Here is a 27994-nt window from a genome sequence, read left to right on the forward strand (position 1 = left end):
TGAGGGATCGACGTTTTAATTGACAAGGGGAGTGACAGTCACAGACACAGCCACAGCTGTGAGTCTCCCTGTGTCTCCGTGTGTGTGTCTCTGTGTGTGTCTCCGTGTGTGTGTCTCTGTGAGTGTGTCTCTGTGAGTGTCTCTGTGTGTGTCTCTGTGAGTCTCTGTGTCTCCGTGTCTCCGTGTGTCTCCGTGTCTCTGTCTCCGTGTGTGTGTCTCAGTGTGTGTGTGTGTGTGTCTCCCTGTGTGTCTCCGTGTGTCTCCGTGTGTCTCCGTGTGTCTGTGTGTCTCCGTGTGTCTGTGTGTCTCCCTGTGTGTCTCTGTGTGTGTCTCTGTGAGTGTCTCTCTGAGTGTCTCTCTGTGTGTCTCCCTGTGTGTCTCCCTGTGTGTCTCTGTGTGTGTCTCTCTGTGTGTCTCTGTGAGTGTCTCTCTGTGTGTCTCCCTGTGTGTCTCTGTGTGTGTCTTTGTGTGTGTCTCTGTGAGTGTCTCTGTGTGTCTCTCTGTGTGTCTCCCTGTGTGTCTCTGTGAGTGTCTCTGTGTGTGTCTCTGTGAGTGTCTCTGTGTGTGTCTCTGTGTGTGTCTCTGTGTGTGTCTCTGTGTCTCTGTGAGTCTCTGTGTGTGTGTCTCTGTGTCTGTCTAGGCTGTCTCTCTGAGCAGGCGGGCCAGCTTCTGAACCTTCGCCTTGACGGACAAATCCACAAACTTGTCGGCAATGTTCACGAGCATGCCACCCATCAGAGATGGGTCGGTCTGCAGAGACACAGAGACACAGAGAGAGACACGGGGAGAGACACAGAGACACAGAGAGACACGGAGAGAGAGAGACACGGAGAGAGAGAGAGACACGGGGAGAGACACGGGGACACAGAGACACAGAGAGACAGAGAGACACGGGGAGAGACACAGAGAGACACAGAGAGACACAGAGAGACACGGAGAGAGAGAGAGACACGGAGAGAGAGAGACACGGGGAGAGACACGGGGACACAGAGACACAGAGAGACACGGGGAGAGAGAGACACGGAGAGAGAGGCACGGGGAGAGAGATACGGAGAGAGAGAGACACGGGGAGAGAGAGACACGGGGAGAGAGAGACACGGGGAGAGAGAGACACGGGGAGAGAGACACGGTGAGAGAGAGACACGGGGAGAGAGAGACACGGGGAGAGAGGGAGACACGGGGAGAGAGAGACACGGAGAGAGACACGGGGAGAGAGAGACATGGGGAGAGAGACAGGGGAGAGAGACACGGGGAGAGACAGGGGGAGAGAGACACGGGGAGAGAGAGACACGGGGAGAGAGACATGGAGAGAGAGACACGGGGAGAGAGAGACACGGGGAGAGAGAGACACGGGGAGAGAGAGACACGGGGAGAGAGAGACACGGGGAGAGACACGGAGAGAGAGACACGGGGAGAGAGACAGGGGAGAGAGACACGGGAAGAGAGACATGGAGAGAGAGACACGGGGAGAGAGAGACACGGGGAGAGAGACATGGAGAGAGAGACACGGGGAGAGAGAGACACGGGGAGAGAGAGACACGGGGAGAGAGACACGGGGAGAGAGACACGGGGAGAGAGACACGGGGAGAGAGACACGGGGAGAGAGAGACACGGGGAGAGAGAGAGACACGGGGAGAGAGAGACACGGGGAGAGAGAGACACGGGGAGAGAGACAGGGGAGAGAGACACGGGAAGAGAGACACGGGGAGAGAGAGACACGGGGAGAGAGAGAGACACGGGGAGAGAGAGAAACGGGGAGAGAGAGAGACACGGGGAGAGAGAGACACGGGGAGAGAGAGACACGGGGAGAGAGAGACACGGGGAGAGAGAGACACGGGGAGAGAGAGACACGGGGAGAGAGAGACACGGGGAGAGAGAGACACGGGGAGAGAGAGATATAATTATAATGATGGTCGTTCTGGTTGTGGTAATGATGGTGATGATGGTTGTAGTGGTGGTTGTAGTGGTGGTAGTGGAGGTGGTTGTAGTGGTGTAGTGGTGGTGGTTGTAGTAGTGGTGGTAGTGGTGGTGGTTGTAGTAGTGGTGGTAGTGGTGATGGTTGTAGTGGTGGTGACTGTGGTGGTTGTAGTGGTAGTGGTGGTTGTAGTGGTAGTAGTGGTGGTTGCAGTGGTGGTGGTGGTTGTAGTGGTGGTGGTAGTAGTGGTGGTAGTGGTGGTGGTTGTAGTGGTGGTGGTAGTGGTGGTGGTAGTGGTGGTGGTTGTAGTAGTGGTGGTAGTGGTGGTTGTAGTGGTGGTTGTAGTGGTGGTAGTGGTGGTGGTAGTGGTGGTGGTAGTGGTGGTAGTAGTGGTGTTAGTGGTGGTTGTAGTAGTGGTGGTAGTGGTGGTGGTTGTAGTGGTGGTTGTAGTGGTGGTGGTGGTAGTGGTGGTGGTAGTGGTGGTAGTAGTGGTGGTAGTGGTGGTTGTAGTGGTGGTGGTAGTGGTGGTGGTAGTGGTGGTGGTTGTAGTAGTGGTGGTAGTGGTGGTTGTAGTGGTGGTGGTGGTAGTGGTGGTGGTTGTAGTGGTGGTAGTGGTGGTGGTAGTGGTGGTGGTAGTGGTGGTAGTAGTGGTGGTAGTGGTGGTTGTAGTAGTGGTGGTTGTAGTGGTGGTTGTAGTGGTGGTGGTAGTGGTGGTGGTTGTAGTGGTAGTGGTGGTTGTAGTGGTAGTGGTGGTTGTAGTGGTGGTGGTTGTAGTGGTGGTGGTAGTGGTGGTGGTAGTGGTGGTGGTTGTAGTGGTGGTTGTAGTGGTGGTTGTAGTGGTGGTGGTGGTAGTGGTGGTGGTGGTTGTAGTAGTGGTGGTAGTGGTGGTAGTAGTGGTGGTGCTAGTGGTGGTGGTAGTGGTGGTTGTAGTGGTGGTGGTGGTTGTAGTGGTGGTTGTAGTGGTGGTGGTAGTGGTGGTGGTGGTGGTAGTGGTGGTGGTAGTGGTGGTTGTAGTGGTGGTGGTGGTTGTAGTGGTGGTTGTAGTGGTGGTGGTAGTGGTGGTGGTGGTTGTAGTGGTGGTGGTGGTTGTAGTGGTGGTTGTAGTGGTGGTGGTAGTGGTGGTGGTGGTTGTAGTGGTGGTGGTGGTTGTAGTGATGGTAGTGGTGGTGGTAGTGGTGGTTGTAGTGGTGGTGGTGGTTGTAGTGGTGGTTGTAGTGGTGGTGGTAGTGGTGGTGGTGGTGGTAGTGGTGGTGGTAGTGGTGGTTGTAGTGGTGGTGGTGGTTGTAGTGGTGGTGGTAGTGGTGGTGGTGGTTGTAGTGGTGGTGGTGGTTGTAGTGGTGGTTGTAGTGGTGGTGGTAGTGGTGGTGGTGGTGGTAGTGGTGGTGGTAGTGGTGGTTGTAGTGGTGGTGGTGGTTGTAGTGGTGGTTGTAGGTGGTGGTAGTGGTGGTGGTGGTTGTAGTGGTGGTGGTGGTTGTAGTGGTGGTTGTAGTGGTGGTGGTAGTGGTGGTGGTGGTTGTAGTGGTGGTGGTGGTTGTAGTGATGGTAGTGGTGGTGGTGGTGGTAGTGGTGGTGGTGGTTGTAGGTGTAGTCCCTTGTGGTGGTAATGGTGGTAGTGGTTGTAGCGGTAACAGTGGTGGTACCTTTGTCTGAAGTTTCAGGACCTCCCCCTGTTTCAGGAAACCAGTCAGGACGGTCTTCAGCTCCGCTAGCGTAGCCGCATCCAGGCCTGTGGGGTCACGGGGAGGTCACGGGGAGGTCACGGGGAGGTCACGGGGAGGTCACGGGGAGGTCACAGGTGAGGATCATCAGCTGAGAAATAGAGAGATAGCTAGCTACCTAGCTAGCTAGGTAGCTAGGTAGGTAGGTAGCTGGGTAGGTAGGTAGGTAGCTAGGTAGGTAGGTAGCTACCTACCTAGCTAGGTAGGTAGGTAGCTAGCTAGGTAGCTACCTAGCTAGGTAGCTACCTAGCTAGCTAGGTAGTTACCTAGCTAGCTAGGTAGCTAGCTAGGTAGCTAGCTACCTACCTAGCTAGCTAGGTAGGTAGCTAGGTAGCTAGCTAGGTAGGTAGCTAGGTAGGTAGCTACCTAGCTACCTAGCTAGCTAGCTACCTAGTTAGCTAGGTAGCTAGCTAGGTAGCTAGCTAGGTAGGTAGCTAGCTAGGTAGGTAGCTAGGTAGGTAGCTAGCTAGCTAGGTAGCTAGCTAGCTAGGTAGCTAGCTAGGTAGGTAGCTAGCTAGGTAGGTAGCTAGGTAGGTAGGTAGTTAGCTAGGTAACTAGGTAGGTAACTAGGTAACTAGTTAGGTCGTGTGTGTACCTGTGCCGTAGTGATGGTGCAGGCCACTTCACCACGCTACCTACCTAGCTAACTAACTAGCTAGGTAGGTAGTTAGCTAGGTAGTTAGGTAGGTAGGTAACTAGCTAGTTAGGTAGCTAGCTAGGTAGGTAGCTACCTACCTAGCTAGCTAGGTAGGTAGTTAGGTAGCTAGCTAGGTAGCTAGCTAGGTAGGTAGGTAGCTAGCTAGGTAGCTAGCTAGGTAGGTAGTTAGGTAGCTAGCTAGGTAGCTAGCTAGGTAGCTAGGTAGGTAGGTAGCTAGGTAGCTAGCTAGCTAGCTAGGTGTGGTGCAGGCCACTTCACCACGCTACCTAGCTAAGTAGCTACCTAGCTAGCTACCTAGCTAGCTAGTAGGTAGCTAGGTTACCTAACTACCTAGCTAGCTAGGTAGTTAGGTAACTAGGTAGGTAGTTAGCTAGGTAACTACCTAGGTAGCTAGCTAGCTAGGTAGCTAGGTAGCTACCTAGCTAGCTAGGTAGTTAGCTAGCTAGCTACCTAGCTAGCTAACTAGCTAGCTACCTAGCTAGCTAGGTAGCTAGCTAGGTAGTTAGCTAGGTAGGTAAGTAACTACCTAGGTAGGTAGCTAGGTAGGTAGCTAGCTAGCTAGGTAGCTAGGTAGCTACCTAGCTAGCTAGGTAGCTACCTAGCTAGCTAGGTAGCTACCTAGCTAGCTACCTAGCTAGCTAGGTAGCTAGGTAGCTAGCTAGCTAACTAGCTAGGTAGTTAGCTAGCTAGCTAGGTAACTAGGTAAGTAGCTAGGTAGGTGGTGTGTGTACCTGTGCCGTAGTGATGGTGCAGGCCACTTCACCTAGCTAGCTAGCTAGGTGAAGCTAGGTAGCTAGCTAGCTAGGTAACTAGGTAGCTAGCTAGGTAGGTAACTAGGTAGCTAGCTAGCTAGGTAACTAGGTAGCTAGCTAGGTAGGTAACTAGGTAGCTAGCTAGGTAGGTAACTAGCTAGCTAGGTAGGTAACTAGCTAGCTAGGTAGGTAGCTAGGTAGGTAACTAGCTAGCTAGGTAACTAGCTAGGTAGGTAACTAGCTAGGTAGGTAAGTAACTATCTAGGTAGGTAGCTAGGTAGGTAGGTAACTAGCTAGCTAGGTAGGTAGCTAGGTAGTTAGCTAGTTAGCTAGGTAACTAGGTAGGTAGTTAGCTAGCTAGGTAGCTAGGTAGGTAGGTAGTTAGGTAGGTAACTAGGTAGGTAGTTAGCTAGGTAAGTAGCTAGCTAGGTGGTGTGTGTACCTGTGCCGTAGTGATGGTGCAGGCCACTTCACCACGCTACCTAGCTAGGTAGGTAGCGTGGTAGCTAGCTAGCTAGGTAACTAGGTAGCTAGCTAGGTAGGTAACTAGGTAGCTAGCTAGCTAGGTAACTAGGTAGCTAGCTAGGTAGGTAACTAGGTAGCTAGCTAGGTAGGTAACTAGCTAGCTAGGTAGGTAACTAGCTAGCTAGGTAGGTAGCTAGGTAGGTAACTAGCTAGCTAGGTAACTAGCTAGGTAGGTAACTAGCTAGGTAGGTAAGTAACTATCTAGGTAGGTAGCTAGGTAGGTAGGTAACTAGCTAGCTAGGTAGGTAGCTAGGTAGTTAGCTAGTTAGCTAGGTAACTAGGTAGGTAGTTAGCTAGCTAGGTAGCTAGGTAGGTAGGTAGTTAGGTAGGTAACTAGGTAGGTAGTTAGCTAGGTAAGTAGCTAGCTAGGTGGTGTGTGTACCTGTGCCGTAGTGATGGTGCAGGCCACTTCACCACGCTACCTAGCTAGCTAACTAACTAGCTAGGTAGGTAGTTAGCTAGGTAGCTAGGTAGGTAGGTAGCTAGCTAGCTAGGTAGCTAGGTAGGTAGGTAGCTAGGTAGGTAGGTAGCTAGGTAGCTAGCTACCTAGCTAGCTAGCTAGGTAGCTAGGTAGGTAGCTAGGTATGTAGCTAGGTAGGTAGGTAAGTAGGTAGGTAGTTAGGTAGGTAACTAGGTAGGTAGTTAGCTAGGTAGGTAGCTAGGTAGGTAGGTAGCTAGGTAGATAGGTAGCTAGCTAGGTAGGTAGCTAGGTAGGTAACTAGCTAGGTAGGTAGCTAGCTAGGTAACTAGCTAGCTAGGTAGGTAGCTAGTTAGGTAACTAGTTAGCTAGGTAACTAGGTAACTAGGTAGGTGGTGTGTGTACCTGTGCCGTAGTGATGGTGCAGGACACTTCACCACGGTGAGCGCTCATCAGCTGCCCAAACGCGTCCAAGACCCCACGGGTCTTGGACAGTCGGCCATTCTCAGCCAGCAGATCTACACGTGGAGACACGGAGACAGAGACACAGAGACACACAGAGAGAGACACAGAGATACAGAGAGACACAGACACAGAGAGACAGACAAAGAGACACAGTGAGACAGAGAGACACAGTGAGACAGTGAGACAGAGACACAGTGAGACACAGAGAGACACAGAGAGACACAGTGAGACAGAGAGACACAGTGAGACAGAGAGACACAGTGAGACACACAGAGAGACACACAGTGAGACAGAGAGACAGTGAGACACAGTGAGACAGAGAGACACAGTGAGACACACAGAGAGACACATTGAGACAGAGAGACACAGTGAGACACACAGAGAGACACAGTGAGACAGAGACACAGTGAGACACACAGAGAGACACAGAGAGACACAGTGAGACACACAGTGAGACACAGTGACACAGTGAGACAGTGAGACAGAGACACAGTGAGACAGTGAGACAGAGACACAGTGAGACACACAGAGAGACACACAGTGAGACACAGTGAGACAGAGAGACACAGAGACACACAGAGAGACAGAGAGACACAGTGAGACACAGAGAGACAGAGACACAGTGAGACAGAGAGACACAGTGAGACACACAGAGAGACACAGTGAGACAGAGAGAGACAGAGACACAGTGAGACAGAGAGACACAGTGAGACACAGTGACAGAGAGACACAGTGAGACAGAGAGACACAGTGAGACAGTGAGACAGAGACACAGTGGCACAATGAGACAGTGAGACAGTGAGACACAGAGACACAGTGAGACACACAGAGAGACACAGACACACAGTGAGACAGTGAGACAGAGACACAGTGAGACACACAGAGAGACAGTGAGACAGAGACACAGTGAGACAGAGACACAGTGAGACACACAGAGAGACACAGTGAGACAGAGAGACACAGTGAGACACAGAGAGACAGAGACACAGTGAGACAGAGAGACACAGTGAGACACACAGAGAGACACAGTGAGACAGAGAGACACAGTGAGACACACAGAGAGACACAGTGAGACAGAGAGACACAGTGAGACACACAGAGAGACACAGTGAGACAGAGAGACACAGTGAGACACACAGAGAGACACAGTGAGACAGAGAGACACAGTGAGACACAGTGAGACAGAGAGACACAGTGAGACACACAGAGAGACACAGTGAGACAGAGAGACACAGAGAGACACAGTGAGACAGAGAGACACAGAGAGACACAGTGAGACACACAGAGAGACACAGTGAGACAGAGACACAGTGAGACACACAGAGAGACACAGTGAGACAGAGAGACACAGTGAGACACACAGAGAGACACAGTGAGACAGAGAGACACAGTGAGACACACAGAGAGACACAGTGAGACAGAGAGACACAGTGAGACACACAGAGAGACACAATGAGACAGAGAGACACAGTGAGACACACAGAGAGACACAGACACACAGTGAGACAGTGAGACAGAGACACAGTGAGACACACAGAGAGACAGTGAGACAGAGACACAGTGAGACAGAGACACAGTGAGACACACAGAGAGACACAGTGAGACAGAGAGACACAGTGAGACACAGAGAGACAGAGACACAGTGAGACACACAGAGAGACAGTGAGACAGAGACACAGTGAGACAGAGACACAGTGAGACACACAGAGAGACACAGTGAGACAGAGAGACACAGTGAGACACAGAGAGACAGAGACACAGTGAGACAGAGAGACACAGTGAGACACACAGAGAGACACAGTGAGACAGAGAGACACAGTGAGACACACAGAGAGACACAGTGAGACAGAGAGACACAGTGAGACACACAGAGAGACACAGTGAGACAGAGAGACACAGTGAGACACACAGAGAGACACAGTGAGACAGAGAGACACAGTGAGACACAGTGAGACAGAGAGACACAGTGAGACACACAGAGAGACACAGAGAGACACAGAGAGACACAGTGAGACAGAGAGACACAGAGAGACACAGTGAGACACACAGAGAGACACAGTGAGACAGTGAGACAGAGACACAGTGAGACACACAGAGAGACACAGTGAGACAGTGAGACAGAGACACAGTGAGACACACAGAGAGACACAGTGAGACAGAGAGACACAGTGAGACACACAGAGAGACACAGTGAGACAGTGAGACAGAGACACAGTGAGACACACAGAGAGACACAGTGAGACAGAGAGACACAGTGAGACACACAGAGAGACACAGTGAGACAGAGAGACACAGTGAGACACACAGAGAGACACAGTGAGACAGAGAGACACAGTGAGACACACAGAGAGACACAATGAGACAGAGAGACACAGTGAGACACACAGAGAGACACAGACACACAGTGAGACAGTGAGACAGAGACACAGTGAGACACACAGAGAGACAGTGAGACAGAGACACAGTGAGACAGAGACACAGTGAGACACACAGAGAGACACAGTGAGACAGAGAGACACAGTGAGACACAGAGAGACAGAGACACAGTGAGACAGAGAGACACAGTGAGACACACAGAGAGACACAGTGAGACAGAGAGACACAGTGAGACAGTGAGACAGAGACACAGTGGCGCAATGAGACAGTGAGACAGTGAGACACAGAGACACAGTGAGACACACAGAGAGACACAATGAGACAGAGAGACACAGTGAGACACACAGAGAGACACAGACACACAGTGAGACAGTGAGACAGAGACACAGTGAGACACACAGAGAGACAGTGAGACAGAGACACAGTGAGACAGAGACACAGTGAGACACACAGAGAGACACAGTGAGACAGAGAGACACAGTGAGACACAGAGAGACAGAGACACAGTGAGACAGAGAGACACAGTGAGACACACAGAGAGACACAGTGAGACAGAGAGACACAGTGAGACACACAGAGAGACAGTGAGACAGAGACACAGTGAGACAGAGACACAGTGAGACACACAGAGAGACACAGTGAGACAGAGAGACACAGTGAGACACAGAGACACAGTGAGACAGAGAGACACAGTGAGACACACAGAGAGACACAGTGAGACAGAGAGACACAGTGAGACACACACAGAGACACAGTGAGACAGAGAGACACAGTGAGACACACAGAGAGACACAGTGAGACAGAGAGACACAGTGAGACACAGTGAGACAGAGAGACACAGTGAGACACACAGAGAGACACAGTGAGACAGAGAGACACAGAGAGACACAGTGAGACAGAGAGACACAGAGAGACACAGTGAGACACACAGAGAGACACAGTGAGACAGTGAGACAGAGACACAGTGAGACACAGAGAGACACAGTGAGACAGAGAGACACAGTGAGACACACAGAGAGACACAGTGAGACAGAGAGACACAGTGAGACACACAGAGAGACACAATGAGACAGAGAGACACAGTGAGACACACAGAGAGACACAGACACACAGTGAGACAGTGAGACAGAGACACAGTGAGACACACATAGAGACAGTGAGACAGAGACACAGTGAGACAGAGACACAGTGAGACACACAGAGAGACACAGTGAGACAGAGAGGACACGGTGAGACCAGAGACACAGTGAGACAGAGAGACACAGTGAGACACACAGAGAGACACAGTGAGACAGAGAGACACAGTGAGACACACAGAGAGACACAGTGAGACAGAGAGACACAGTGAGACACACAGAGAGACACAGTGAGACAGAGAGACACAGTGAGACACAGTGAGACAGAGAGACACAGTGAGACACACAGAGAGAAACAGTGAGACAGAGAGACACAGAGAGACACAGTGAGACAGAGAGACACAGAGAGACACAGTGAGACACACAGAGAGACACAGTGAGACAGTGAGACAGAGACACAGTGAGACACACAGAGAGACACAGTGAGACAGAGAGACACAGTGAGACACACAGAGAGACACAGTGAGACAGAGAGACACAGTGAGACACACAGAGAGACACAGTGAGACAGAGAGACACAGTGAGACACACAGAGAGACACAGTGAGACAGAGAGACACAGTGAGACACACAGAGAGACACAGTGAGACAGAGAGACACAGTGAGACACACACAGAGACACAGTGAGACAGAGAGACACAGTGAGACACACAGAGAGACACAGTGAGACAGAGAGACACAGTGAGACACAGTGAGACAGAGAGACACAGTGAGACACACAGAGAGACACAGTGAGACAGAGAAACACAGAGAGACACAGTGAGACAGAGAGACACAGTGAGACAGAGACACAGTGAGACAGAGAGACACAGTGAGACACAGTGAGACACACAGAGAGACACAGTGAGACAGAGAGACACAGTGAGACACACAGAGAGACACAGTGAGACAGAGAAACACAGAGAGACACAGTGAGACAGAGAGACACAGTGAGACACACAGAGAGACACAGTGAGACAGAGAAACACAGAGAGACACAGTGAGACAGAGAGACACAGTGAGACAGAGACACAGTGAGACAGAGAGACACAGTGAGACACAGTGAGACACACAGAGAGACACAGTGAGACAGAGAGACACAGTGAGACACACAGAGAGACACAGTGAGACAGAGAAACACAGAGAGACACAGTGAGACACAGAGAGACACAGTGAGACAGAGAGACACGAGGAGTAAGTGAGGGAGTGCACCGCTCAACCTGTGAGTCACTCACAGAGTGACTGACTAGGTGACTAGGTGACTGACTAGGTGACTGACTAGGTGACTGACTAGGTGAGTGACTAGGTGAGTGACTAGGTGAGTGACTAGGTGACTAGGTGATTGACTAGGTGAGTGACTGACAAGGTGACTGACTAGGTGACTGACTACGTGAGTGGCTAGGTGACTGACTAGGTGAGTGACTGACTAGGTGAGTGACTGACAAGGTGACTGACAAGGTGAGTGACTAGGTGAGTGACTAGGTGAGTGACTAGGTGACTGACTAGGTGACTGACTAGGTGAGTGACTGACTAGGTGACTGACTAGGTGACTGACTAGGTGAGTGACTAGGTGAGTGACTAGGTGAGTGACTAGGTGACTGACTAGATGACTGACTAGGTAAGTGACTGACTAGGTGACTGACTAGGTGACTGACTAGGTGAGTGACTAGGTGACTGACTGAGTGACTGACTGACTGAGTGACTGACTGAGTGACTGAGTGACTGACTGAGTGACTGAGTGACTGGACTGAGTGACTTACTGACGAAGTTGGTGGTCAGCTTGGACACTCCGGCACGCTGAAGGGCCCCGCTCACCCTGCAAGTGACTCACCCACCGACTGACTGAGTGACTGACTGGGTGACTGACTGAGTAACTGACTGAGTGACTGACTGGGTGAGTGAGTGACTGAGTGACTGACTGAGTGACTGACTGGGTGACTGACTGAGTAACTGACTGAGTGACTGACTGGGTGAGTGAGTGACTGAGTGACTGACTGACTGAGTGACTGGGTGACTGACTGAGTAACTGACTGAGTGACTGACTGAGTGAGTGACTGACTGACGAAGTTGGTGGTCAGCTTGGACACTCCGGCACGCTGAAGGGCCCCGCTCACCCTGCGAGTGACTCACCCACCGAGTGACTGACTGACTGAGTGACTGACCGACTGACTGAGTGACTGACTGAGTGACTGACTGACTGAGTGACTGACTGAGTAACTGACTGAGTGACTGACTGGGTGAGTGACTTACTGACGAAGTTGGTGGTCAGCTTGGACACTCCGGCACGCTGAAGGGCCCCGCTCAACCTGCGAGTGATTCACCCACCGAGTGACTGACTGGGTGAGTGACTGAGTGAGTGACTGACTGGGTGACTGACTGGGTGACTGACTGGGTGAGTGACTGACTGAGTGACTGACTGAGTGACTGAGTGACTTACTGACGAAGTTGGTGGTCAGCTTGGACACTCCGGCACGCTGAAGGGCCCCGCTCACCCTGCGAGTGACTCACCCACCGAGTGACTGACTGGGTGACTGACTGAGTGACTGACTGACTGAGTGAGTGACTGAGTGAGTGACTGAGTAACTGACTGAGTGACTGACTGAGTGACTGACTGGGTGACTGACTGAGTGACTGACTGACTGAGTGACTGGGTGACTGAGTGACTGACTGAGTGACTGACTGAGTGACTGACTGACGAAGTTGGTGGTCAGCTTGGACACTCCGGCACGCTTAAGGGCCCCGCTCACCCTGCGAGTGACTCACCCACCGACTGACTGACTGACTGAGTGACTGAGTGACTGACTGACTAGGTGACTGACTGGGTGACTGACTGAGTGACTGACTGGGTGACTGACTGGGTGAGTGACTTACTGACGAAGTTGGTGGTCAGCTTGGACACTCCGGCACGCTGAAGGGCCCCGCTCACCCTGCGAGTGACTCACCCACCGAGTGACTGACTGAGTGACTGACTGAGTGACTGACTGGGTGAGTGACTGACTGAGTGACTTACTGACGAAGTTGGTGGTCAGCTTGGACACTCCGGCACGCTGAAGGGCCCCGCTCAACCTGCGAGTGACTCACCCACCGACTGACTGACTGAGTGACTGACTGGGTGAGTGACTGACTGAGTGACTGACTGAGTGACTGACTGGGTGACTGACTGACTGAGTGACTTACTGACGAAGTTGGTGGTCAGCTTGGACACTCCGGCACGCTGAAGGGCCCCGCTCACCGTCTTTTGCTTGGCTGCACGTTTCACATGAGGATTGGTGACGATTGAGGACAACTGGGGATCTTTGAGCAATGTCTACAGGGGGTAGAGAGGGGGTAGAGAGGGGGTAGGGAGGGGGTAGTGAGGGGGTAGAGAGGGGGTAGAGAGGGGGTAGAGAGGGGTAGAGAGGGGGGTAGTGAGGAAGCAGAGAGGGGGTAGAGAGGGGGTAGAGAGGGGGTAGTGAGGGGGTAGAGAGGGGGGTAGAGAGGGGGGTAGAGAGGGGGTAGAGAGGGGGTAGAGAGGGGGTAGAGAGGGGGTAGAGAGGGGGGTAGAGAGGGGGTAGAGAGGGGGTAGTGAGGGGGTAGAGAGGGGGTAGAGAGGGGGTAGAGAGAGGGGGTAGAGAGGGGGGTAGTAAGGGGGTAGAGAGGGGGTAGAGAGGGGGTAGAGAGGGGGGTAGTGAGGGGGTAGTGAGGGGGTAGAGAGGGGGTAGAGAGGGGGGTAGAGAGGGGGGTAGAGAGGGGGGGTAGAGAGGGGGTAGAGAGGGGGTAGAGAGGGGGGTAGAGAGGGGGTAGAGAGGGGGGTAGTGAGGGGGTAGAGAGGGGGTAGAGAGGGGGTAGAGAGGGGGTAGAGAGGGGGTAGAGAGGGGGGTAGTGAGGGGGTAGAGAGGGGGTAGAGAGGGGGTAGAGAGGGGGGTAGAGAGGGGGTAGAGAGGGGGTAGAGAGGGGGTAGAGAGGGGGTAGAGAGGGGGGTAGAGAGGGGGTAGAGAGGGGGTAGAGAGGGGGGTAGAGAGGGGGTAGAGAGGGGGTAGAGAGGGGGTAGAGAGGGGGTAGAGAGGGGGTAGAGAGGGGGTATAGAGGGGGTAGAGAGGGGGGTAGAGAGGGGGTAGAGAGGGGGTAGAGAGGGGGAAGAGAGGGGGTAGAGAGGGGGTAGAGAGGGGGTAGAGAGGGGGTAGAGAGGGGGTAGAGAGGGGGTAGAGAGGGGGTAGAGAGGGGGTAGAGAGGGGGTAGAGAGGGGGGTAGAGAGGGGGGTAGGGAGGGGATAGAGAGGGGGGTAGAGAGGGGTAGAGAGGGGGTAGAGAGGGGGGTAGTGAGGGGGGTAGAGAGGGGGTAGAGAGGGGGTAGAGAGGGGGGTAGAGAGGGGGGTAGAGACGGGGGTAGAGACGGGGGTAGAGACGGGGTAGAGAGGGGGTAGAGAGGGGGTAGAGACGGGGGTAGAGACGGGGGTAGAGAGGGGTAGAGAGGGGGTAGGGAGGGGGTAGAGAGGGGGTAGGGAGGGGGTAGAGAGGGGGTAGGGGGGGTAGAGAGGGGGTAGTGAGGGGAGTAGAGAGGGGGTAGAGAGGGGGTAGAGAGGGGGTAAAGAGGGGGGTAGAGAGGGGGTAGAGAGGGGGGTAGAGAGGGGGGTAGAGACGGGGGTAGAGAGGGGGGTAGAGGGGGTAGAGACGGGGGTAGAGAGGGGGGTAGAAAGGGGGTAGAGAGGGGGTAGAGAGGGGGGTAGTGAGGGGGTAGAGAGGGGGTAGGGAGGGGGTAGAGAGGGGGTAGAGAAGGGGTAGAGAGGGGGGTAGAGAGGGGGGTAGAGAGGGGGTAGTGAGGGGGGTAGAGAGGGGGTAGAGAGGGGGTAGAGAGGGGGTAGAGAGGGGGTAGAGAGGGGGGTAGTGAGGGGGGTAGTGAGGGGGTAGAGAGGGGGTAGGGAGGGGGTAGAGAGGGGGTAGAGAGGGGGGTAGAGAGGGGGGTAGAGAGGGGGGTAGAGAGGGGGTAGAGAGGGGGTAGAGAGGGGGTAGAGAGGGGGTAGAGAGGGGGTAGGGAGGGGGTATAGAGGGGGTAGAGAGGGGGTAGAGAGGGGGTAGAGAGTGAGTGAGTCTGTGAGTGAGTCTGTGAGTCTCTGAGTGAGTCTCTGAGTGAGTGAGTCTCTGAGTGAGTGAGTGTGTGAGTGAGTCTCTGAGTGAGTGAGTGTGTGAGTGAGTCTCTGAGTGAGTCTCTGAGTAAGTGAGCCTCTGAGTGAGTGAGTCTCTGAGTGAATCTCTGAGTGAGTGAGTGTGTGAGTGAGTCTCTGAGTGAGTCTCTGAGTAAGTGAGCCTCTGAGTGAGTGAGTCTCTGAGTGAGTGAGTCTCTGAGTGAATCTCTGAGTGAGTGAGTGTGTGAGTGAGTCTCTGAGTGAGTCTCTGAGTGAGTGAGTCTGTGAGTGAGTCTCTGAGTGAGTCTGTGAGCGAGTGTGTGAGTGAGTCTGTGAGTCTCTGAGTGAGTGAGTGTGTGAGTGAGTCTCTGAGTGAGTCTGTGAGTCTCTGAGCGAGTATCTGAGTGAGTGAGTCTCTGAGTGAATCTCTGAGTGAGTGAGTGTGTGAGTGAGTGAGTGAGTCTGTGAGTGAATGAGTCTCTGAGTGAGTGAGTCTCTGAGTGAATCTCTGAGTGAGTGAGTCTGTGAGTGAGTGAGTCTCTGAGTGAGTGAGTGAGTCTGTGAGTCTCTGAGTGAGTGAGTGTGTGAGTGAGTGTGTGAGTGAGTGAGTGAGTCTGTGAGTCTCTGAGTGAGTGAGTGTGTGAGTGAGTGTGTGAATGAGTCTCTGAGTGAGTCTGTGAGTCTCTGAGTGAGTCTCTGAGTGAGTGAGTCTCTGAGTGAGTGTGTGAGTGAGTCTCTGAGTGAGTGAGTGAGTCTGTGAGTCTCTGAGTGAGTGAGTGTGTGAGTGAGTGTGAATGAGTCTCTGAGTGAGACTGTGAGTCTCTGAGTGAGTCTCTGAGTGAGTGAGTCTCTGAGTGAGTGAGTGTGTGAGTGAGTCTCTGAGTGAGTCTCTGAGTAAGTGAGCCTCTGAGTGAGTGAGTCTCTGAGTGAGTGAGTCTCTGAGTGAATCTCTGAGTGAGTGAGTGTGTGAGTGAGTGAGTGAGTCTGTGAGTGAGTGAGTCTCTGAGTGAGTGAGTGAGTGGGTGAGTGAGTGAGTGAGTGGGTGAGTGAGTGAGTGAGTGGGTGGGTGAGTCTGTGAGTCTGTGAGTGTGTGAGTGAGTGAGTGTGTGAGTGAGTCTGTGAGTGAGTCTGTGAGTCTGTGAGTGTGTGAGTGAGTGAGTCTCTGAGTGAATCTCTGAGTGTGTGAGTGAGTGAGTGTGTGAGTGAGTGAGTCTCTGAGTGAATCTCTGAGTGAGTGTGTGAGTGAGTCTGTGAGTGTGTGAGTGAATCTCTGAGTGTGTGAGTGAGTCTCTGAGTGAGTGTGTGAGTCTCTGAGTGAATCTCTGAGTGTGTGAGTGAGTGTGTGAGTGAGTCTCTGAGTGAGTGAGTCTGTGAGTGAGTCTGTGTGTGAGTGAGTGAGTCTGTGTGTGAGTGAGTGTGTGAGTGAGTCTCTGAGTGAGTGTGTGAGCGAGTGTGTGAGTGAGTCTCTGAGTGAATCTCTGAGTGTGTGAGTGAGTGAGTGTGTGAGTGACTGAGTGTGTGAGCGAGTGTGTGAGTGAGTCTGTGAGTGAGTGCGTGAGTGAGTGAGTCTCTGAGTGAGTGAGTCTCTGAGTGAATCTCTGAGTGAGTGTGTGAGTGAGCCTCTGAGTGAGTCTCTGAGTGAGTGAGTCTCTGAGTGAATCTCTGAGTGTGTGAGTGAGTGAGTGTGTGAGTGAGTCTCTGAGTCTCTGAGTGAGTCTCTGAGTGAGTGAGTGAGTGTTTGAGTGAGTCTCTGAGTGAGTGAGTGTGTGAGTGAGTCTCTAAGTGAGTGTGTGAGCGAGTGTGTGAGTGAGTGTGTGAGTGTGTGAGTGACTGAGTGTGTGAGCGAGTGTATGAGTGAGTGAGTGTGAGTGAGGCTCTGAGTGAATCTCTGAGTGTGTGAGTGAGTGTGTGAGTGAGTGAGCCTCTGAGTGAGTGTGTGAGTGAGTCTCTAAGTGAGTGAGTCTCTGAGTGAGTCTCTGAGTGAGTGAGTGTGTGAGTGAGTGAGTGTGTGAGTGAGTCTCTGAGTGAGTCTCTGAGTGAGTGAGTGTGTGAGTGAGTCTGTGAGTGTGTGAGCGAGTCTGTGAGTGTGTGAGTGAGTGAGTCTCTAAGTGAATGTGTGAGTGAGTGAGTGTGTGAGTGAGTCTGTGAGTCTCTGAGTGAGCGAGTGTGTGAGTGAGTCTCTAAGTGAGTGAGTGAGCGAGTGAGTGAGTCTCTGAGTGAGTGAGTGTGTGAGTGAGTGTGTGAGTGAGTCTCTGAGTGAGTGTGTGAGTGAGTCTCTAAGTGAGTGTGTGAGCGAGTGTGTGAGTGAGTGTGTGAGTGACTGAGTGTGTGAGCGAGTGAGTGTGTGAGTGAGTCTCTGAGTGAGTCTCTAAGTGAGTGAGTGAGCGAGTGAGTGACTCACCCCTACAGTGACGAGCTCCTTCTCCACAGTCTCCAGCTGTTTCTGCTTGCTGGCTGCTGAGTAGAGGGCCGTCGCATAGCGACCTTCCAACCCAAACAGCTGCACCGGGGCCTACACACACACACAGACAGTGACACACACACACACAGACAGTGACACACAGACACACACACACAGACACACACACACACACACAGACACAGACACACACAGACACACACAGACACACACACACGCACACACACTCACTTAGAGACTCACTCACACACTCACTCACTCAGAGACTCACTCACACACTCAGTCACTCACACACTCACACACACACACACCGACACACACACACACTGACACACAAACACTGACACACACACACAGACACACACACACACAGACACACACAGACACACACAGACACACACAGACACACACAGACACAAACAGACACACACACACGCACACACACACACGCACACACACACACACACAGACACAGACACACACAGACACACACAGACACACACACACGCACACACACTCACTTAGAGACTCACTCACACACTCACTCACTCAGAGACTCACTCACACACTCAGTCACTCACACACTCACACACACACACACCGACACACACACACACTGACACACAAACACTGACACACACACACGCACACACACGCACACACACACACAGACACACACAGACACACACAGACACACACAGACACAAACAGACACACACACACGCACACACACACACGCACACACACTCACTTAGAGACTCACTCACACACTCACTCACTCAGAGACTCACTCACACACTCAGTCACTCACACACTCACACAGACACACACACCGACACACACACACACACAGACACACACACACACAGACACACACAGACACACACACACACGCACACACACACACACAGACACACACACACACACACACAGACACACACACACACACGCACGCACACACACGCACACACACACACACGCACACACACACAGACACTCACACACACACACAGACACAGACACACACACACGCACACACACTCACTTAGAGACTCACTCACTTAGAGACTCACTCACACACTCACTCACTCAGAGACTCACTCAGAGACTCACTCACACACTCAGTCACTCACACACTCACACAGACACACACACCGACACACACACACACACACTGACACACAAACACTGACACACACACACACACAGACACACACACACACACAGACACACAGACACACACACACGCACACACACACACACACAGACACACACAGACACACACACACACGCACACACACGCACACAGACACACACAGACACACACAGACACACACAGACACACACACACACGCACACACACTCACTTAGAGACTCACTCACACACTCACTCACTCAGAGACTCACTCAGAGACTCACTCACACACTCAGTCACTCACACACTCACACACACACAGACACACACACACTGACACACACACACACACACAGACACTGACACACACTGACACACACACACACAGACACACACACAGACACACACACACTGACACACACACACACTGACACACACACGCACTGACACACACACACTGTGACATACACAAACAGTGACACACACACAGACACACACACTGACACACACACTGACACACACACACTGACACACACACACACACTGACACACACACTGACACACACTGACACACACACATTGATCCACACACACACTGACACGCACACACAGACACACACACACAGACACACACACACACCGACACACACACTAACACACACACGCTGAGACACACAGACACACACAGACACACACTGACACACACAAACACACACAGACACACACTGACACACTACACACACACACACTGACACACACAAACACACACAGACACACTACACACACACACACTAACACACACAGACACCCTACACACACACACACAAACACACAGACACACTACACACACACACTGACACACACAAACACACACAGACACACTACACACACACACTGACAGACACACACTAACACACACACTGAAACAGACACACAGATGATGATAATGGTGGCGATGATTGTGGTGGTGATTGTGGTGGTGATTGCGATGATTTGATAGTGGTGATGGTGGTGATGATTGTGGTGGTGACTGTGATGGTGATGATGATTGTGATAGTGGCGATGGAGATGGTGGTGATGTTGGCGATGGTGAAGATGGTGGTGATGATTGTGATGGTGGTGATAGTGGTGATAGTGGTGATGATGGTGGTGGTGATGATGGTGGTGATGATGATTGTGATAGTGGTGGTGACGATTGTGATAGTGGTGATGGTGGTGGTGGTGATGGTGGTGGTGGTGGTGGTGATGATGATGGTGGTGATGGTGGCGGTGGTGGTGGCGGTGATGATGGTGATGATGGTGAAGGTGGTGGTGATGGTGATGACTGTGATAGTGGTGGTGGTGATGATGACGATGGTGGTGGTGATGACGATTGTGATAGTGGTGGTGATGATGGCGATGTTGGCGATGGTGAAGATGGTGGTGATGATGATGGTGGTGATGGTGGCGGTGGTGGTGGCAGTGGTGGTGATGGTGGTGGTGATGATGGTGAAGGTGATGATGGTGGTGATTGTGGCGGTGGCGGTGATGATGGTGATGATGGTGAAGGTGGTGGTGATGGTGATGACTGTGATGGTGGTGGTGATGATTGTGATGGTGGTGATGATGGTGATAGTGGTGATGGTGGTGATGATGATGATTGTGATAGTGGTGGTGATGATTGTGATGGTGGTGATGGTGGTGGTGATGATGGTGAAGGTGATGATGGTGGTGATTGTGGCGGTGGTGGTGATGATGGTGAAGGTGGTGGTGATGGTGATGACTATGATAGTGGTGGTGGTGATGATTGTGATGGTGGTGATGATGGTGATAGTGGTGATCGTGGTGATGATGGCGGTGGTGGTGATGATGATCACGTGACCATCATCACCTTCACCAGCTGTCCAGCCCGCACGCTGGAGCTGGAAAATTGCCGAACCTGCGAGACACAGAAACAGCAAATTAGTGTCTTAGTGTGGCTCAATGAGCCCCCTACACCAGTGACTAACACTGAACCCTGTGGGTGTCTTAGTGTGGCTCAATGAGCCCCCTACACCAGTGACTAACACTGAACCCTGTGGGTGTCTTATGAGCCCCCTACACCAGTGGCTAACACTGAACCCTGTGGGTGTCTTAGTGTGGCTCAATGAGCCCCCTACACCAGTGACTAACACTGAACCCTGTGGGTGTCTTAGTGTGGCTCTATGAGCCCCCTACACCAGTGACTAACACTGAACCCTGTGGGTGTCTTAGTGTGGCTCTATGAGCCCCCTACACCAGTGACTAACACTGAACCCTGTGGGTGTCTTAGTGTGGCTCTATGAGCCCCCTACACCAGTGACTAACACTGAACCCTGTGGGTGTCTTAGTGTGGCTCAATGAGCCCCCTACACCAGTGACTAACACTGAACCCTGTGGGTGTCTTAGTGTGGCTCAATGAGCCCCCTACACCAGTGACTAACACTGAACCCTGTGGGTGTCTTAGTGTGGCTCAATGAGCCCCCTACACCAGTGGCTAACACTGAACCCTGTGGGTGTCTTAGTGTGGCTCTATGAGCCCCCTACACCAGTGACTAACACTGAACCCTGTGGGTGTCTTAGTGTGGCTCAATGAGCCCCCTACACCAGTGACTAACACTGAACCCTGTGGGTGTCTTAGTGTGGCTCTATGAGCCCCCTACACAAGTGACTAACACTGAACCCTGTGGGTGTCTTAGTGTGGCTCAATGAGCCCCCTACACCAGTGACTAACACTGAACCCTGTGGGTGTCTTAGTGTGGCTCTATGAGCCCCCTACACCAGTGACTAACACTGAACCCTGTGGGTGTCTTATGAGCCCCCCACAGTGACTAACACTGAACCCTGTGGGTGGCTCTATGAGCCCCCCACCAGTGGCTAACACTGAACCCTGTGGGTGTCTTAGTGTGGCTCTATGAGCCCCCTACACCAGTGACAAACACTGAACCCTGTGGGTGTCTTAGTGTGGCTCTATGAGCCCCCTACACCAGTGGCTAACACTGAACCCTGTGGGTGTCTCTATGAGCCCCCTACAGTGACTAACACTGAACCCTGTGGGTGGCTCAATGAGCCCCCTACAGTGACTAACACTGAACCCTGTGGGTGTCTTAGTGTGGCTCAATGAGCCCCCTACACCAGTGGCTAACACTGAACCCTGTGGGTGTCTTAGTGTGGCTCTATGAGCCCCCCCCACCAGTGACTAACACTGAACCCTGTTGGGTGTCTTAGTGTGGCTCTATGAGCCCCCTACACCAGTGACTAACACTGAACCCTGTGGGTGTCTTAGTGTGGCTCTATGAGCCCCCTACACCAGTGGCTAACACTGAACCCTGTGGGTGTCTTAGTGTGGCTCTATGAGCCCCCCACAGTGACTAACACTGAACCCTGTGGGTGTCTTAGTGTGGCTCTATGAGCCCCCTACACCAGTGACTAACACTGAACCCTGTGGGTGTCTTAGTGTGGCTCTATGAGCCCCCCACAGTGACTAACACTGAACCCTGTGGGTGTCTTAGTGTGGCTCTATGAGCCCCCTACACCAGTGACTAACACTGAACCCTGTGGGTGTCTTAGTGTGGCTCTATGAGCCCCCCACAATGACTAACACTGAACCCTGTGGGTGTCCTAGTGTGGCTCTATGAGCCCCCTACACCAGTGACTAACACTGAACCCTGTGGGTGTCTTAGTGTGGCTCTATGAGCCCCCTACACCAGTGACTAAACACTGAACCCTGTGGGTGTCTTAGTGTGGCTCTATGAGCCCCCTACACCAGTGACTAACACTGAACCCTGTGGGTGTCTTAGTGTGGCTCAATGAGCCCCCTACACCAGTGGCTAACACTGAACCCTGTGGGTGTCTTAGTGTGGCTCTATGAGCCCCCTACACCAGTGACTAACACTGAACCCTGTGGGTGTCTTAGTGTGGCTCAATGAGCCCCCTACACCAGCGACTAACACTGAACCCTGTGGGTGTCTTAGTGTGGCTCTATGAGCCCCCTACACCAGTGGCTAACACTGAACCCTGTGGGTGTCTTAGTGTGGCTCAATGAGCCCCCTACACCAGTGACTAACACTGAATCCTGTGGGTGTCTTAGTGTGGCTCTATGAGCCCCCTACACCAGTGACTAACACTGAACCCTGTGGGTGTCTTAGTGTGGCTCTATGAGCCCCCCACCAGTGACTAACACTGAACCCTGTGGGTGTCTTAGTGTGGCTCTATGAGCCCCCTACACCAGTGACTAACACTGAACCCTGTGGGTGTCTTAGTGTGGCTCTATGAGCCCCCTACACCGGTGACTAACACTGAACCCTGTGGGTGTCTTAGTGTGGCTCTATGAGCCCCCTACACCAGTGACTAACACTGAACCCTGTGGGTGTCTTAGTGTGGCTCAATGAGCCCCCTACACCAGTGACTAACACTGAACCCTGTGGGTGTCTTAGTGTGGCTCTATGAGCCCCCTACACCGGTGACTAACACTGAACCCTGTGGGTGTCTTAGTGTGGCTCTATGAGCCCCCTACACCAGCGGCTAACACTGAACCCTGTGGGTGTCTTAGTGTGGCTCAATGAGCCCCCTACACCAGTGACTAACACTGAACCCGGTGGGTGTCTTAGTGTGGCTCTATGAGCCCCCTACACCAGTGACTAACACTGAACCCTGTGGGTGTCTTAGTGTGGCTCTATGAGCCCCCTACACCAGTGACTAAACACTGAACCCTGTGGGTGTCTTAGTGTGGCTCTATGAGCCCCCTACACCAGTGACTAACACTGAACCCTGTGGGTGTCTTAGTGTGGCTCTATGAGCCCCCTACACCAGTGACTAACACTGAACCCTGTGGGTGTCTTAGTGTGGCTCTATGAGCCCCCTACACCGGTGACTAACACTGAACCCGGTGGGTGTCTTAGTGTGGCTCTATGAGCCCCCTACACCAGTGACTAACACTGAACCCTGTGGGTGTCTTAGTGTGGCTCTATGAGCCCCCTATACCAGTGACTAACACTGAACCCTGTTGGTGTCTTAGTGTGGCTCTATGAGCCCCCTACACCAATGACTAACACTGAACCCTGTGGGTGTCTTAGTGTGGCTCTATGAGCCCCCTACACCAGTGACTAACACTGAACCCTGTGGGTGTCTTAGTGTGGCTCTATGAGCCCCCTACACCAGTGACTAACACTGAACCCTGTGGGTGTCTTAGTGTGGCTCTATGAGCCCCCTACACCAGTGACTAACACTGAACCCTGTGGGTGTCTCTATGAGCCCCCCACAGTGACTAACACTGAACCCTGTGGGTGTCTTAGTGTGGCTCAATGAGCCCCCTACACCAGTGACTAACACTGAACCCTGTGGGTGTCTTAGTGTGGCTCAATGAGCCCCCTACACCATTGACTAAACACTGAACCCTGTGGGTGTCTTAGTGTGGCTCTATGAGCCCCCTACACCAGTGACTAACACTGAACCCTGTGGGTGTCTTAGTGTGGCTCTATGAGCCCCCCTACACCAGTGACTAACACTGAACCCTGTGGGTGTCTTAGTGTGGCTCTATGAGCCCCCTACACCAGTGACTAACACTGAACCCTGTGGGTGTCTTAGTGTGGCTCTATGAGCCCCCTATACCAGTGACTAACACTGAACCCTGTGGGTGTCTTATGAGCCCCCCACGAGTGACTAACACTGAACCCTGTGGGTGTCTTAGTGTGGCTCAATGAGCCCCCTACACCAGTGACTAACACTGAACCCTGTGGGTGTCTTAGTGTGGCTCAATGAGCCCCCTACACCAGTGGCTAACACTGAACCCTGTGGGTGTCTTAGTGTGGCTCTATGAGCCCCCTACACCAGTGACTAAACACTGAACCCTGTGGGTGTCTTAGTGTGGCTCAATGAGCCCCCTACACCAGTGACTAACACTGAACCCTGTGGGTGTCTTAGTGTGGCTCTATGAGCCCCCTACACCAGTGGCTAACACTGAACCCTGTGGGTGTCTTAGTGTGGCTCTATGAGCCCCCTACACCAGTGACTAACACTGAACCCTGTGGGTGTCTTAGTGTGGCTCTATGAGCCCCCTACACCAGTGACTAACACTGAACCCTGTGGGTGTCTTAGTGTGGCTCTATGAGCCCCCTACACCAGTGACTAACACTGAACCCTGTGGGTGTCTTAGTGTGGCTCAATGAGCCCCCCTACACCAGTGACTAACACTGAACCCTGTGGGTGTCTTAGTGTGGCTCTATGAGCCCCCCACCAGTGACTAACACTGAACCCTGTGGGTGTCTTAGTGTGGCTCTATGAGCCCCCTACACCAGTGGCTAACACTGAACCCTGTGGGTGTCTTAGTGTGGCTCAATGAGCCCCCTACACCAGTGACTAACACTGAACCCTGTGGGTGTCTTAGTGTGGCTCTATGAGCCCCCTACACCAGTGACTAACGCTGAACCCTGTGGGTGTCTTAGTGTGGCTCTATGAGCCCCCTACACCGGTGACTAACACTGAACCCTGTGGGTGTCTTAGTGTGGCTCAATGAGCCCCCTACACCAGTGACTAACACTGAACCCTGTGGGTGTCTTAGTGTGGCTCTATGAGCCCCCTATACCAGTGACTAACACTGAACCCTGTTGGTGTCTTAGTGTGGCTCTATGAGCCCCCTACACCAGTGACTAACACTGAACCCTGTGGGTGTCTTAGTGTGGCTCAATGAGCCCCCTACACCAGTGACTAACACTGAACCCTGTGGGTGTCTTAGTGTGGCTCAATGAGCCCCCCACAGTGACTAACACTGAACCCTGTGGGTGTCTTAGTGTGGCTCTATGAGCCCCCTACACCAGTGACTAAACACTGAACCCTGTGGGTGTCTTAGTGTGGCTCTATGAGCCCCCTACACCAGTGACTAACACTGAACCCTGTGGGTGTCTTAGTGTGGCTCTATGAGCCCCCTACACCAGTGGCTAACACTGAACCCTGTGGGTGTCTTAGTGTGGCTCTATGAGCCCCCTACACCAGTGACTAACACTGAACCCTGTGGGTGTCTTAGTGTGGCTCTATGAGCCCCCTACACCAGTGACTAACACTGAACCCTGTGGGTGTCTTAGTGTGGCTCTATGAGCCCCCTACACCAGTGACTAACACTGAACCCTGTGGGTGGCTCTATGAGCCCCCTACACCAGTGACTAAACACTGAACCCTGTGGGTGTCTCTATGAGCCCCCCACCATTGACTAAACACTGAACCCTGTGGGTGGCTCTATGAGCCCCCTACACCAGTGACTAACACTGAACCCTGTGGGTGGCTCTATGAGCCCCCTACACCAGTGACTAACACTGAACCCTGTGGGTGGCTCTATGAGCCCCCTACACCAGTGACTAACACTGAACCCTGTGGGTGTCTTAGTGTGGCTCTATGAGCCCCCTAAACCAGTGACTAACACTGAACCCTGTGGGTGTCTTAGTGTGGCTCTATGAGCCCCCTACACCAGTGACTAACACTGAACCCTGTGGGTGTCTTAGTGTGGCTCTATGAGCCCCCTACACCAGTGACTAACACTGAACCCTGTGGGTGTCTTAGTGTGGCTCTATGAGCCCCCTACACCAGTGACTAACACTGAACCCTGTGGGTGGCTCTATGAGCCCCCTACACCAGTGACTAAACACTGAACCCTGTGGGTGTCTCTATGAGCCCCCCACCATTGACTAAACACTGAACCCTGTGGGTGGCTCTATGAGCCCCCTACACCAGTGACTAACACTGAACCCTGTGGGTGTCTCTATGAGCCCCCTACACCAGTGACTAAACACTGAACCCTGTGGGTGTCTTAGTGTGGCTCTATGAGCCCCCTACACCAGTGACTAAACACTGAACCCTGTGGGTGTCTCTATGAGCCCCCTACACCATTGACTAAACACTGAACCCTGTGGGTGTCTCTATGAGCCCCCTACACCAGTGGCTAACACTGAACCCTGTGGGTGTCTCTATGAGCCCCCTACACCAGTGACTAACACTGAACCCTGTGGGTGGCTCTATGAGCCCCCTACACCAGTGACTAACACTGAACCCTGTGGGTGTCTCTATGAGCCCCCTACACCAGTGACTAACACTGAACCCTGTGGGTGGCTCTATGAGCCCCCTACACCAGTGACTAACACTGAACCCTGTGGGTGGCTCTATGAGCCCCCTACACCAGTGACTAACACTGAACCCTGTGGGTGGCTCTATGAGCCCCCTACACCAGTGACTAACACTGAACCCTGTGGGTGGCTCTATGAGCCCCCTACACCAGTGACCAACACTGAACCCTGTGGGTGTCTTAGTGTGGCTCTATGAGCCCCCTACACCAGTGACTAACACTGAACCCTGTGGGTGTCTTAGTGTGGCTCTATGAGCCCCCTACACCATTGACTAAACACTGAACCCTGTGGGTGTCTCTATGAGCCCCCTACACCAGTGACTAAACACTGAACCCTGTGGGTGTCTCTATGAGCCCCCTACACCAGTGACTAACACTGAACCCTGTGGGTGTCTCTATGAGCCCCCTACACCAGTGACTAAACACTGAACCCTGTGGGTGTCTCTATGAGCCCCCTACACCAGTGACTAACACTGAACCCTGTGGGTGTCTCTATGAGCCCCCCACCATTGACTAAACACTGAACCCTGTGGGTGTCTCTATGAGCCCCCCACCATTGACTAAACACTGAACCCTGTGGGTGGCTCTATGAGCCCCCTACACCAGTGACTAAACACTGAACCCTGTGGGTGGCTCTATGAGCCCCCTACACCATTGACTAAACACTGAACCCTGTGGGTGGCTCTATGAGCCCCCTACACCAGTGACTAACACTGAACCCTGTGGGTGTCTTAGTGTGGCTCTATGAGCCCCCTACACCATTGACTAAACACTGAACCCTGTGGGTGTCTCTATGAGCCCCCTACACCAGTGACTAACACTGAACCCTGTGGGTGTCTTAGTGTGGCTCTATGAGCCCCCTACACCAGTGACTAACACTGAACCCTGTGGGTGTCTTAGTGTGGCTCTATGAGCCCCCTACACCATTGACTAAACACTGAACCCTGTGGGGGCCTAAATAAATTCAATGTCAATGGAGGCCTCCAATGTCAAATCGAGGTCTCACCTCTCTCCCTCACGCTCAGCCTCAGCCGCCTTTGTCTCCCTTACCCCCCACTAACCCTCCCCCCACCACCACCACCACCTCTGTGTGTTGGTGGAGGGTGGTGGAGGGTGGTGGAGGTGGAACTCACCGCGAGGCGGAGAGGAGAAGCGGCCATCGTTACGTTGAGCGGTCAGAGTGAAGGTGGGCGGGGGGGGACGGCGGAAGTGACGTCAATTAGCCGCCGGTGTCGATTGGCGCGCGAGTGACGTCAATTGATCGGATGGTGCGGTAGGTGGGGGTGGCGGA

The 27994-nt window shown here is 53.0% G+C and overlaps 1 protein-coding gene across 1 annotated transcript; it reads right to left on the reverse strand.

Moving 5' to 3' along the window:
- ATP5PO (ATP synthase peripheral stalk subunit OSCP) lies at nt 1–27989 on the reverse strand. The gene is made up of 8 exons (XM_076064547.1): nt 27837–27989; nt 20467–20514; nt 17444–17554; nt 13119–13248; nt 6372–6504; nt 5486–5511; nt 3556–3662; nt 1–750 (listed from the first exon to the last, which is right to left on the reverse strand). Exons 1-8 carry the CDS (start codon nt 27861–27863, stop codon nt 637–639), a joined length of 696 nt encoding a protein of 231 aa, XP_075920662.1. The 5' UTR covers nt 27864–27989; the 3' UTR covers nt 1–636.
- Nucleotides 27990–27994: the final 5 nt, after the last annotated feature.

Source organism: Petromyzon marinus, unplaced genomic scaffold (assembly GCF_048934315.1).
Source record: "Petromyzon marinus isolate PM22_M1 ecotype Great Lakes invasive population unplaced genomic scaffold, UKy_Petmar_22M1.pri1.0 PM_Scaffold_511, whole genome shotgun sequence".
NCBI lineage: Eukaryota > Metazoa > Chordata > Hyperoartia > Petromyzontiformes > Petromyzontidae > Petromyzon > Petromyzon marinus.